This window comes from Mustelus asterias, chromosome 5 (genome assembly GCF_964213995.1).
Source record: "Mustelus asterias chromosome 5, sMusAst1.hap1.1, whole genome shotgun sequence".
Taxonomy (NCBI): domain Eukaryota; kingdom Metazoa; phylum Chordata; class Chondrichthyes; order Carcharhiniformes; family Triakidae; genus Mustelus; species Mustelus asterias.
Window position 1 is genome coordinate 138,071,406 of NC_135805.1, and position 14,339 is coordinate 138,085,744.

General features: G+C 40.8%; 1 protein-coding gene across 1 annotated transcript in view; it reads right to left on the reverse strand.

The window, feature by feature from the left end:
* galnt2 (UDP-N-acetyl-alpha-D-galactosamine:polypeptide N-acetylgalactosaminyltransferase 2) overlaps positions 1 to 12,568 on the reverse strand; it is a 113,824-nt gene extending 101,256 nt beyond the window's left edge. Inside the window, exon 1 of the mRNA XM_078213359.1 lies at positions 12,194 to 12,568. Coding sequence (XP_078069485.1) covers positions 12,194 to 12,289 — 96 coding nt within the window. The 5' untranslated portion in view covers positions 12,290 to 12,568. The remainder of the gene's footprint in view (positions 1 to 12,193) is intronic.
* Positions 12,569 to 14,339: the final 1,771 nt, after the last annotated feature.

Sequence of the window (14,339 nt, forward strand, 5' to 3'; positions counted from 1 at the left end):
TGGGCTAACATTTCAGAGAATGTGAACTCAAAGTCACACCATGAGAATTTGAATTTGAAAGAATAAGACAGACATGCAGTTATATGGTATCTTTCCGAACAGCTGGATGTCCCAAAGTGCTTGACAGCCAGTGTTGTACTTTTGAAGGGCAGTTATTGTTGTAATAATAAGGAAACATGGCTGCCAATTTTCACACAGCAAGTTCATGCAAACAGTAAACTGATAATGAAACAAAAACAAGAAAATGCTGGAAAATCTCAGCAGGTCTGACAGCATGTGCGGAGAGAAAACACAGTTAAATGTTACAAGTCTGGATGACCCTTCATCAGAGCTAAGGGTCATCCTGACTCGAAATGTTGGCTCTATTTCTCTCTCCACAGATGCTGTCAGACTGCTAAGACTTTCCAGCATTCTCTGTTTTTGTTTCAGATTGTTTCAGATTCCAGCATCCACGGTATTTTGCTTTTATATTAAACTGATAATGAATTGTTTTGTGATGTGTTAGAGGGATAAATATTGACCAGGATACCTTTTTGAAACAGTGCCATGGGATCTCTTATGTCCATGTGAAAGGGAAGATGGGAGCCTTGGTTTAACATCTCATCCGAAAGATGGCACCGCCAGAGCAGCACCCCCTCAAGTACTGCACTGGATCTTAAGAATTGTTATGACATATGTGAGGCAATCTGTATTTCTGGGTTCACTTTGTGTGCTTTCAGGACTGAGGGCTACAGCTTCCAGAATGCTCAAGTCTCCTGTGTGCTGATTCTCTCCTGCACCAGCATTGCTGGGGTCTGTGCCCAGTGTACGGCCATGGGAAGAGGGGTACAAATATAACTCCCCTATCTTATCACCCCAAGTCTGACCAGGACAGGGTTTGTTGTGAATTTGGATGGGATGAACCCAGTCATTCCTTGGCTATGAAGCAAAAGCAACCGTCGGACCTGACATCAGATAAACCCCATCTGAAATCATTATGGGGAGATAGAGAGGTCATAAGACTGAAGTAACCATTTTGAATTATCTTCAATAGGATGAAGGAATTTTACTCAATGTTTGTGTTTAATAATTTACATACTGAGTGCAGAGAAACAAGTCTGGCAGGCTTTCTTGACTTTTAAAACAAAAAGGGGTTGGTTTTTGAGTTAAAAATACAATCAGGCAATGATAGCAAAAATTTTAAAAAGGTAAACCTGCATTTCTCAAACTTTCAATCAAACTCACACTCGAGGTTCTTTTCGATGGAACATTCACTATCCCTGTGCTGGATTTTTAAATGGTAAGAGATGGAGTCTTAATTTGGGAGAGGAGAGAAGGAAGCCCCTTACTGTTTCACTGACATTTTTCCAGGCTACTCATTGCTTCCCTCTTTAGCATCTTGTATTAAAAAGATTTCAAAATGGTTACTTCAGTCACAGGACCCCTCTCTCCCCATAACAATTTCATAAGGGGGTTTATCTGGCATCAGATTGCTTTTGCTTCATGGCCAAGGAATGAGCAAGTAAACTATGCAATGTCCAAGCCATTAAATTAATTTGAAGTGGTTCTTGAATTCCTCAAGCATTAGATTCCAGAGATGGATGTTGTGACATGTCTGAATTGCAATTCACAGTGGAACTTTCCAAAAGCTGGTCATCTGGCACTACCAAATGACAGCTGACTTGTGACAGCCATCTTTAGTCAGTGCCTTTACTTGTCTTTAAGATGTCTTTTTTTCAACAGTTCAATATACGTTGGTCAATTGGTGTAATTACAGATTAACATCACTCATGCGCATGTCACATCATTGTGACATGGACAGAGATATCTCAGAGACAAACATTTCAGGAGGCATGAGAGTGCATCCAAGTGAGATTGCACACATAGAACAGCACAGCACAGGAACAGGCCCTTTGACCCACAATATTGCGCCAAACATGACACCAAATTAAATTAATCCCTTCTACCTGCCCTTGGTCCATATCCCTCTATTTCTTGCATATTCATCTAAAAGCCTCTACCATATCTGCCTACATGACCAACCCGGCAGCACGTTGCAGATATCAACTGCTCTCTGTATAAAAAAACTTGCCCCTCATATCTCCTTTGAACTTTTCCCCCTCTCACCTTAAGTGCATGGCCCCCAGTATTAGACATTTCAACTCTGGGAAAAATATTCTGACTGTCAACCCTATCTATGCCTCACATAATTTTATAGACTTCTATCAGGTCTCCCCTCAGCCTCCGCTGCTCCAGAGAAAACAACCTTAGTTTGTCCAGCCTCTCCTTTTAGCTCATACCCGCTAATCCTGGCAACCTCTTTTGCACCCTCTCCAAAGCCTCCATATCCTTCCTGTAATGTGGCAACCAGAAAATGCAATACAAGTGCGGCCGAACCAAAGTTTTATAAAGCTGCAACATGACATCCTGACAAACAAAGGCATGCATGCCATACGCTTTCTTTACCACTCTATCTACTTGTGTGGCCACTTTCAGGGAGCTATGAACTTGAGCCCCAAGATTCCTCTGTACATCAATCAGGGTCCTGCCGTTAATTGTATATTTACCCTTAACATTTGATCTCCCAAAGTGCAACACCTCACTCTTACCAGGATTAAATTCCATTTGCCATTTTTCCACCCATACCTGCAACTGATCTACACTATCCACAATTCCACCTATCTTTGTGTCATCTGCAAACTTCGTAACCCACCCATCTATGTTTTCATCCAAGTCATTTATATATATCACAAACAGCAGAGGTCCCAGGAACACCGCTAATCACGGACCTCCAGCCAGAAAAAACACCCTTCCTCAATTATTCTCTGACCTCTATGGGCAAGCCAATTCTGAATCCAAGCAACCAAGTCACCTTGGATCCCGTGCATCTTAATCTTCTGGATGAGCCTATCATGAAGGACCTTGTCGAAAGCCTTACCAAAATCCATGTAGACAACTTCCACTGCTCTACCCTTATTGATCTCCTTCGTCAGCTCCTCGAAAATCAATCAAGTTAGTAAGACATGACCTGCCCCACATGAAGCCATGCTGACTCTCCCCAATTAGGTCATGTTTTTCCAAATGCACAGAAATCCTATCCCTAAAAATCCTCTCCAAGTTTCCCAACCACCGATGTGAGACTCACCGCTCTATAATTTCCTGGATTATCCCTTTTTCCTTTCTTGAACATTAGCTACTTGCCTGTCCTCTGGGACCTCTCCAGCAGCTAGCGAGGATTCAAAGATCTTTATCAGGGCCCCAGCAATCTCCTCTCTTGCCTCTCTCAATAACCTGGAGTAGATTTAGAATGAAAACCAATGACAGGAATGTCTTCGGTTGTTGATACTTCTATTGCACATTATCATGGAGGTAAAGGCCAACATTGATGCAAGTGCAAAGACAGGAAGATGGGAGAGACTGCGCATACATGAAAGATGGATTAAGGAATTTCTTTTTAACTGAAAAAAAGGCACAAAAACTTAGGAACCCACCCAGAAGTAAGTGATCCCTAAGAGTCACAAAAATTCTATGAAACTTTTCCTCACAAGGAATTTCAGCCCCTCTTCTTTAAAGACCTTGTCTGATCCTTAGCCAACAGCAGTTTTAGTCCACCCGAGTTCTAGTCAGACAATCCTCACCAGAAGGCACATTATTCCAGATCTCTCTCAGAATCTGTCCTGCCGTCTACCATTTAGCGTGCAATCATTTGTGTGTTCATTAACAGTTTACCTTTAACCATGGATTCTTTATTCTCTTAGTAAGTACTTGGGAAATCAGATTTTGTCTACTTTACAACAAAGGTCACTGGTCCCTAATTGGATGGTAACACATAGGAGGCAGTCATTCGGCCAATTGGGTATCAACCTAGATTTGTGCACTTAAGTCCTTGAGGTTATTTGGAAATAAAGTTTCAGTAAAAGTGGCAACTAAACTATTGGATTGTCATTAAAACTCAGTTGGTTCTCTCAAGTTATTTTGGGATGGCAACTTGCTATCATTACCCAGTCTGTAACTCCAGTACAACATCAAAGTGGTTGACTTTTAACTGCCCCCGAAAGGTGCATTATGAGTTAAAACACCACACAGACTGCAACACTATTGCTGCAACTAGGAATAGGTGATAAATGCCAGAGACGCCAATGATCCGAAAAAATAAAAAGGTTTGCAAGTGAAATATTGGAACCAGCATCCTATTTGTCCTCCAGGCAGTCTGCGTAGCACCATGTCCAATTCCTGTTGGCACAGTTTAAAAAGGACTGGGTGAGGAAGTGATATGTGCCAATGTTGGCAATGCAGAATCTCACATTTCTTTTGAGCACAGCCAAGAATTATTCAAGATTCGTCTCTTTCCAAGCACTGATCCATGACGAAATGGGATGGAAAAGAATTGGATGTTGGCAGCAACACATTAATTTTCCTAAACACATTTTGGGTCGAGGAGCCCAGAAAATCCATAGTGGTGAGAAAACCATATTTAGGGAAGTTGTATCTCAAATGGTTACAGTATAAAATCAGAACTTAATCATATAATTCCTCCTCCCAATGCAAACATATATATTTGTTTAATGCCTTTCACAACCTGAGAACATCCCATAGTGTTTTGCAATACTTTATACTCTTGAATTGTTGTCACTATACAATATAGGGAACACAGCAGCAAATTTGTCCACAGCAGAGTCCTACAAAACAGCATTGTGAATGTGACTAGATAATCTGTTTCAGTGATGTTAGCTGAGGGATAAATATTGTCAGTGGGGGAACACAACACTTCTCAAAATAGTGCCATGAGATCTTTTACATCCACCTGAGAAGGGAGACATGGCCTCTTGTAATGTCTAATCCAAAGGATGGTGCCTCTAACAGGGCAGCACTCCCTCAGTAATGTCGGCCTGGATAAAATGCTCAAGTCTCCATCAATATTTATATAGAACAAATAGAGAGGTCAAATATGATTTCATATGTTCCTTTTTCCTGCTTGTAAAGAGCTCAAGGGCATTTTATTTAAGTTGGGGGCTGTAGAAATGCTTATGCTACACTGAAACCAACAGAAATCTAAACAAATATTTTTTGCCCAGGAATGTTTAAGTAAAATAAGATATATACAGATTTGCAGAGAAATGCCACTTCTAAAATTCCCTGTCCATGGCACTGTTAAAAGTAAGCATCGAAAGACTTGCATATATATGTATATATAGCATTTTAAGGCCACCAGATGTCTCAAAATTAGGTACTTTTGAAGTCTAGTCACTGTTGTAACATAGGAAACATAGCAACCAATTTGCTGTTTCTGGGAGTTTGTTACGCACAATATGGTAATGACCAGATAATCAGCAGTTTTAGTGATGTTGATTGAAGAATAAATAAATATTAGCCATGCACAACTCCCCTTCTCTTCAAAATAGTGACATGGGATCTTTTACATCCATCCGGTCAGGCAGGTCAGGCCTCGGTTTACTGTCTCATCCAAAAGGACAGGACCAACAGTGCAGCATTCCCTCACTACTGCACTGGAGTGTCAGCATTGATTTTTGTACTCTAGTCCTTGAGTGGGGCTTGAACCTGGAGCCTGGCAAGTCGGAGGAAAGAATGCTACCAGCTGAGACGCAGCCGACACTTGGAGAATAGTGGAATAAAAGAGGCCACAATTTAGGGATGGATAATCAATCCTATCAATAATGCTGGCTTTACAGTTCACATACAATGCATTGTGGCTGATGGGCACATCATGCTTTATCAACAAGTAAAAACATTTGGCAAGGATGTTTATAGCAGCAGCATTCTCCTTGAAAGGGATGAGAGTGGAGTAGAAAGAGGGACCATGATGATTGTTTGACCCAGGGCCATTGACAGTGTCCAGTTCCCAATTTTTCAGCTGAGACTAAAGAGATTCATTGCAAAAGTGAAGTTGTTAGTTAACGTCTGTTAGCAAAGCAAGTTTGCAGATCAGAAGGCAATTACGATGTTCTAGCTCAAGTGCCACAAAACTGCCTTTCCTTTTTTTTTTAAACTTAATAGATTCTCTTGCACTCTTATGTCGGAAGTAGAACAGATCCACGCAAGTCTGCACTCAAACCAACCTCAATCCCAGACAGAAAAACCCTGCAATGTTTCACTTTACAGGCAGTCCTCGGACCTACAACACAATGTGGATTTCAGGAATCAATTGCAAGTCAAAACCTCATACATTGGAATCGTTTTTCCATAAGAACCATGACACAAATGGGGGATTGGCTCCTGAACCAAGGTCTGAAATCACTTATGGGGCACCCTACAGTGTTAAATGCTCTCAACTCTTGCAATCTCAAGTCGCTGAGGCGACTGTTGATACCTGCATGCCTTAGCACAAGTTCTTCAGTTAATATGGGGGTGTAATGGAGCTACTGATCGCTGTTAAGTTTCCTGTTTAACCTTGAATCATGTGAATCTGAGCATTTATTAAATACAACACAAGTGTATAAATGCATTAAAAACACAGCAGTTGTCAAAAAAAGAAAACACTTGCTCTCAACGTAAAAAAAATGGTTTGACCTGTCCAGTTATGTGTGGGTGGCGCAGAACATCAATAGTATGTATGAACCTGTTGGCATGGAGTCTTAACGTTGAAACCAATGTTGTAAAGTCGGAATAGTGTGTAAAATTGCAAGTGCTGTTTGTCACGACTCGAATGTCATAAAATTGATGACTGTCTCCACCTAGTTTCTAGGTTTCAGCAACTAGTTGCATTTATATTGCAACTTTAACGCAAGTGCCACAGCAATTCACAGGAGCATAATCAGACAAATTGTGACACTGAGCCACACAAACGCCATACAGTGACCCAAGGCTGGAATTGAACCTGGATCCCTAATGCTGTGAGGCAGCAGTGCTAACCACTGTGCCACCATGCCGCCCATATCCTATCTCGTTCTATTTCATCTTAAGTACATTTATGCTTTTCGCTTGTTTGTGGGGCTTAAGGAGGAAGGTTGGAGAGGCAGAGGAGGGAAGTCCATCAAGACAGATGTACACTTAAATATCTGATGGAAGACCAAGTCCTGGCTCACTCAGTGTATAAACACAACTGAAACTAGTGTAATAATTCACTCGCAGCTTACAATACTACTCAAACAATATAACACATTTTGAGTCCGTATCAATATCCAATATTTTCAATTCGAACAAGATTGAATTCAATTTTAGTAGTAAACATATTAAGGCTGAATAAAAATGAACCATTTAGGTTTTACAATCAATTTAACCAGATCTACATACGTACAAGATATTTACTATTTAACAGGCTTGCAAGGGCAAGCCACTTAGAAAAAACATGTTAATGGTTCTCATGTAGAACCAATGATTTTTGAAATTAATCCCGAGGTTATTTTCTAATCTGTAAATTCCAAAGCAGATTTAATTTATAACAATTCTATTTTTTTCCCAACAAAACTACAAAATGATAAAGCCAGTCAGGGAAATGTTTATGCCAAATACAAATGTCACACTTCAACAGTAATAACAATCCACGCCAATTTGAAACATAAAATATAAATCAACATCACATCGACACAACTGTAGTTGGGTATGATCTATTGCACCTTCCCATACAACTGGAAAGCCCTGAGAATAATGCTCAATTCATTGTATAGGTGTTGTAGTGAATCCTCAAGTGTGACAGCGAGGTCTGAATGTTTGAAAGTGATCCTACAAAGGTCTCAGCATTTCAGAGAATGTCTGTGTATGTGTGTGCGCGCTCCTGTGAATTGAATGTTTTCCTGAGTGTTCCAGCAAATAGCCGAGTGTATAACAAAGTACTGCAGCCAATGTCAGAATTTTGCAACCGATAACTGAATGAATATCCGAGTGTTTCAGTGAATGAGCATTTAAGCAATGTTCTGGGTGTTCCAGGAAATGTTTCAATCTACGTATATCAATGGGTCTAATATCTGAGACAACGTTGCAAGATTCCCACAAAGATTAGATAGTCTGAGTGCTCCGACGATTACAAGCGTACAAATGAGTGCTTCAAACAACATCTTAGAGTGTGCCAGCGTTAAAATGCGTATTTCAGCTTAACTGTATGCCCATGTTCTAATGTATGATACATCTCCTTTTATGAATGCATGTCTAAGTGGTCTACCAAATGTTCGTGTGTGAGTGTAGTATGAGTTTTACTGCGTGTACGCGTGCTCCCGTGTGCGCCACGTGCAAGTGTTCTCATGTGTGTGGCGCATGCAAGTGTGTGTGTGGCGTCTCTGAGGAGAGATTGGACAAACGTGGTTTGTTTTCACTTGAATGTCGGAGGCTGAGGGGCAACTTGATATTTACAAAATTATGAGAGGCATGGATACTCGGAGTCTTTTTCCCAGGGTAGGAAAGTCAATTACTGGGGGACTAGGTTTAAGGTAAAAGGGGGAAAATTTAAAGGAGATGTGAGGCAAGTTTTTTTTTAAACACATGGGGCGGTAAGTGCCTGGAACGCGCTGCCAGAGGAGGTGGTAGATGCAGATAGAATAGTAACATTTAAGAGGCCTCTTGACAAATACATGAATAGATAGGGAATAGAGGGACGTGGACCGCATAGAGGCAAAAGGTCTTTAGTTTAAAAAGGCCTCATGTGTCAGAGCAGGCTTGATGGGCCGAAGGGGCTGTTCCTGTGCTGTCCTGTCCTTTGTTCTTTCTACGAGCGCTTGTATGTACAGCATGTACAAGTGCTCCTGTGTGTGTGACGTGTATGAGTGCTCCTGTATGTCTCACATGTATAAATGCTCCTGTGTGTAGCATGTATGCTTCTGTTTGTGCAATATGTATGAGTGATAAGGTACCAGAAAATGACATGCATTCAAGGGTACTGCGGGAAGTGAGAGTGGATATTGCAAATGCACTAGTGATAATCTTCCAGTCTTCCTTAGACAGGGGTGCTGCTAGAGAACTGGAGAATTGTGAGCATTACATCCTTGTTCAAAAAGGGGTGCAAGGATAAACCAGCAACTATAGACCAATCAGTTTGACTGTAGTGTAGGGAAACTTCTGATTTGATTTATTATTGTCACATGTATTGTCACATGGGCGGCACAGCGGCACAATGGTTAGCATCACTGCATCACAGCACCAGGGACCCAAGTTCCATTCCCAGCTTGGGTCATTGTCTGTGCAGAGTCTACACGTTCACCCCGTGTCGGTTTCCTCCAGGTGCTCCAGTTTCCTCCCACATTCCGAAAGATGTCCTGGTTAGATGCATTAGCCATGCTAAATCCTCCCTCATTGTACCTGAATAGGCGTCAGAGTGTGGCGACTAGGGGATTTTCACAGTAACTTCATTACAATGTTAATGTAAGCCTACTTGTGACACTAATAAACTTTAAAACTTTATTAGTATACAGTGAAAATTACTGTTTCTTGTGCGCTATACAAAGCATACCATTCATACAGAAGAAGAGGATGCAGAATGTAGTTTTACAGTCATAGTATGGTGTAGGGAAAGAACAACTTAATATAAGGTAGGTCCATTCAAAAGTCTGATGGCGGCAGGGCAGAAGCTGTTATTGAGTTGGTTGGTATGTGACCTCAGACTTACGCAGTGCCACACTTGTGAGCAACATTTTATCTCATGGAATAAAAGGGAAAGTAGACACTTTGATAAGAAATTAGCTGAGTGACAGTTTAGTGATAAATGGAAATTTTTTGGGGGGCTGGAAGGCTTATAATGGAATTCCCCAGGAATCACTGCTGGGACCCTTGCTCTTCCTGATACACACTGAAATAGACTGTGGTGAAGAGGGCATGATTTCAAAATTTGCAGATGATACGAAGATTGGAAACGCTGTCAACTGTGATGAGGATAGCCTTGAACTTCAAAAGGACATAGACACGTTGGTGGATTGGGAAGGCAAGTGGCAGATAAAGTTTAATGCAAAGAACTATGAGGTGATTCACTCTGGCAGGAAGAATATAACGAGACAGTACAAGATAAAGGGGGAACACTGCAAGAGGTGCGGGAATAGAGGAACCTCGGTGTATATGTACTTTAGTCTGTATAGTATGCAAGAAACAATACTTTTCACTGTATACTAATACATGTGACAATAATAAATCAAATCAAAATGGCAGGGCATGTTGAAACAACTGTAAATAAAGCATATAATACCTTTGACTTCATTAATCAGGGCATTGAGTACAATGGTAAGTAGGTCATGTTGAACTTGTATAAGACACTAGTTAAGCCTCATCTGGAGTACCGTGTTCAGTTTGGGGAAGGATGTGGAGGCACTGGAGAGACAATTCCCAAGAATTATTCCAGGGATAAAGTGTCATAGCTATGAGGATAGATCGAAGAGGTTGGAACAGTTTTCCTTGGAGAAACAAAGACAGAGGAGACTTGACAGAAGTATTTAAGATACTGAGAAGTATGGACAGGATAAATAATGAGAAACCATTCCCACTCGAGCATCAAGAATTACAGGGCACTGATTCAAAATAATTGCAAAAGGAGTAAAAGTGATGTGAGGACAAGTTTTTCCACTCAGAGTGGTTAGGGTCTGGAACAATACTCCTGACTGGTAGAGGCAGGTTTGATCGAGGTTTTTAAAAGGGAATTGGATTGTTATCCAATTGAAAAGAAAGAATGTGCAAGGTTACGGAGGAAAACCAAGAGAATGGGACTAGATAGAATGTCCTTTCAGGGAGCCAGTGCAGATTTGGTGGGCTGAATGGCCTCCTTCTGCACTGTAAAGATTCTGTGATTCTTTGTGTGTAGCACTTGTTCCTGTGCGTGTATAGTGTATGAGTGTTCCTGTGTGTGATGTTCCTGTCTTTGGGTGTTCCTGTGTGCATGCAAGTGTTCATGTGTATAATGTGCGTTTGCGCATGATTGTTCCTGCGTGTATAGTATGCGTGTTCCTGTGTGTATAGTGTGTTCCTGTGCAAATAGCATGTGCGCACGCGAGTGTTCCTGTGTATAGTGTGTTCCTGTGTGTATAGTGTGTTCCTGTGTGTATAGTGTGAATGTATGTTTGTGCGTTCCAGTGGATAGCTCCGTGCCCATGTTCCTGTGTGTATAGTGTCCCATGTGTATAGTGTGTGCATGCTCCTATGTGAATAGTGTGTCTATGTGCGTCCCTGTTTGTATAGTGTGCGTAGTGTGAATTAGTGAGCGTGTATAGTGTGAATGTGTCTTCCTGAGTGTTTAGCGTGAATGAGTGTATGTTTGTGTGTTCCAGTAGATAGTTCCGTGCCCTTGTTCCTGTGTGCACTATCTACTGGAACACACAAACATACACTCATTCACGCTAAACACTCAGGAACACACATTCGCACTATACACGCTCACTAATTCACACTACACACACTATACAAACAGGGACGCACATAGACACACTATTCACAGAGGAGCGCACACACAGTGCACACAGGAACAAGGGCACGGAACTGTGTGCGCTCCTGTGTGAATAGTGTGTGTCCCTATTTGTATAGTGTGTTCCTGTGTGTTTAGTGTGAATGAGTGTTTGTGTGTTCCAGTAGATAGCTCCGAGCTCATGTTCCTGTGTGTATAGTGTGTGCTCCTGTGTGAATAGTGTATCTATAGTGTGTCCCTGTTTGTATAGGTAGTGTGTTCCTGTGTGTTTAGTGTGAATGAGTGTATGTTTGTGTTCCAGTAGATAGCTCCATGCCCATGTTCTTGTGTGTAAAGTGTGTGTCCCTATTTGTATAGTGAGTTCCTTGTGCTTAGTGTGAATGTGTTTGTGTTCCAGTAGATAGCTCCGTGCTCGTGTTCCTGTGTGTGTTCCTATGTGAATAGTGTATCTATAGTGTGTGTCCCTGTTTGTATAGGTAGTGTGTTCCTGTGTGTTTAGTGTGAATGAGTGTATGTTTGTGTTCCAGTAGATAGCTCCGTGTCCATGTTCTTGTGTGTAAAGTGTGTGCTCCTGTGTGTAAAGTGTGTGTCCCTATTTGTATGGTGTGTGTTCCTTGTGTTTAGTGTGAATGAGTGTAGTAGATAGCTCCGTGCCCGTGTTCCTGTGTATATAGTGTGTGCTGCGTGAATAGTGTGTCCCTATTTGTATAGTGTGTGTTTAGTGTGAATGAGTGTGTGTTCCGGAGGATAGCTCCGTGTCCTTGTGAGTCCGAGCGGGTAACGTGCCTCATTGAGCCCAATGTCGGATCCCGGCAGCTCGCAATCTTCCCCCGAGGCCCAGGTGCCGAACCGGCGGCGCTTTTTAAACAAAAACACAAAGCTTACCTTCCGGCTGGTCCCGCTGCCCAGATAAATGTAGTAGGCGATCCCCAGAACCCAGAGGAAGGCGAAGCACAGCAGAATCCTGGACTTTCTTCTCATAGTTTTGAGCGGAGCGGGGGTGAGGAGGCTGAGGCGAAGGAGCAGGCCGTGTCGGCACTAGCGACCAGGCGACGCTCAGCATCCATCAGCCAGCAGCCAAGAGCCGCGCACGAGCGCCTGGGCGAAGGTCAAGGGGTAAAGGGTACGCACAACACAGGGCTCAGCACCAAAGAACCAGGAGATATTGACCCAGAGCCTGCAACAATCTGGACTTTCACACACCAAAGGCTCATAACCAAGGAACTAATGCTGCATTGCATATAATTCAGCATTGTGTGCAATAATGAAAAATCTAATTCTGCATTGCATATGATAATAATGATCATCCTGCATTACATTTAGTCATAAAGCTCATTATGCATTGCATATGATAAAAAGTATGTGCTATATGTAATAGAAAAGTAATTGTGCATTGCATATAATAGAAAAAATAAGTGTGTTGTATGTAATAGAAAATTAACTATGCAATGCATACAATTATTGAAAAAAATCATCATGCATTGTATATAATAATATAAAATATAATAATGAAGTTAATTATACGTTGCATTTAATAATGGAGAGACTAATTCTCCATTCTATATGATGGAGAAATTAATCATGTATTGCAAATATTAATGAAGGTAATTGTGCATTGCATATCATAGATGTGTTTTATATATAATAGAAAATTAATTATGCATCACATACAATTATGAAAAAAATCATTATGCATTGTATATAACAATATGAAATATAATAATGAAGTCAATTATACATTGCATTTAATAGTGGAGAAATGAATTCTCCATTCTATATAACGGAGAAATGAATCATGTATTGCAAATATTAATGAAGGTAATTGTGCATTGCATATAATGATGAAAAAACTAATTAGGCATTACATATAATGGAAACATGAATTATGCACTGTATATGATGAAACTAATTCTGCATTACAGATAATAATGAACTCATTCTCCATTGCATATAAGAATGGAGAAATTAATTATGCATTTCAAATAATAGAGAAATTATGCATTGTAGATAATGGAGAAATTATGTATCACATATAATAATAAACCTAATGTATTGCATACAATAGGTAAATAAATTATGCATTATATATAATAATGAAGCTAATTATGCTTGTATATAATAACGAAGAAAGTAAATTATGCATTATATTTAGCATCACTGCATAATAATATTTAGAGGAAGGATGGTTTAACCATTTCTTTTCACCTCATAGTAATATTACCAATCTCTGTTGGAGCCTCCATGAATTAGGATTAACTTCCTTGAGACACTACTGCAAGCAGACATGGCAGAAAGGTCATAGGGAGTAAAAAACACGTTTTAGCCCATTTTCTTTCATCACTTTTGTTTATTAGTTAATAAAGATTTTCAAAATGGGATGAAATGCTGTTGCTATGACCATTGAAGGCAGAAGTTCATGTGATGGAAGGGATATGGCCAACCACAATTACACACAAACATATGAAATAGGAGCAGAAGTAGGCCATTCGACCCCTCAGCCTGCTCTGCCATTCAATATGATCATGGCTGGTCTGTTTGTGTTGAGCTTCACATTCCCCATCTACCTCCAATAACCTTTGATTCCCTTGCCTAACAAGAAACTATCTATCTCCAACTTAAAAATATTCAGTGACCCTGCTTCCACCACCTGAGGCAGAATTCCAAAGTTGCACAACCTCGGAATGAAAAAAATCCTCTTCATCTCCGTCCTTTAAGGGTGACCCCTAATTTTAAAACAACACCTCCTAGTTCTGGATCACCCACAAGAGGAAACATCCTTTCAATGTCCAGCTTTCAATATCATTCAGGATCTTGTATACTTCAATCATGTTACCTTTCACTCTTCTAAACTCTAGTGGAAACAAGTGCAGCCTTTCCAACCTATCCTCATAAGGCAACCCGTTCATTCCAGGTATCAATTTAGTAAACCTCCTCTGAACTGCCTCCAACACATTTATGTCCTTCCTGAAATAAGGAGACCAAAACTTCACACAGTATTCAAGATGTGGTCTCATCAATGCCTGGTATAACT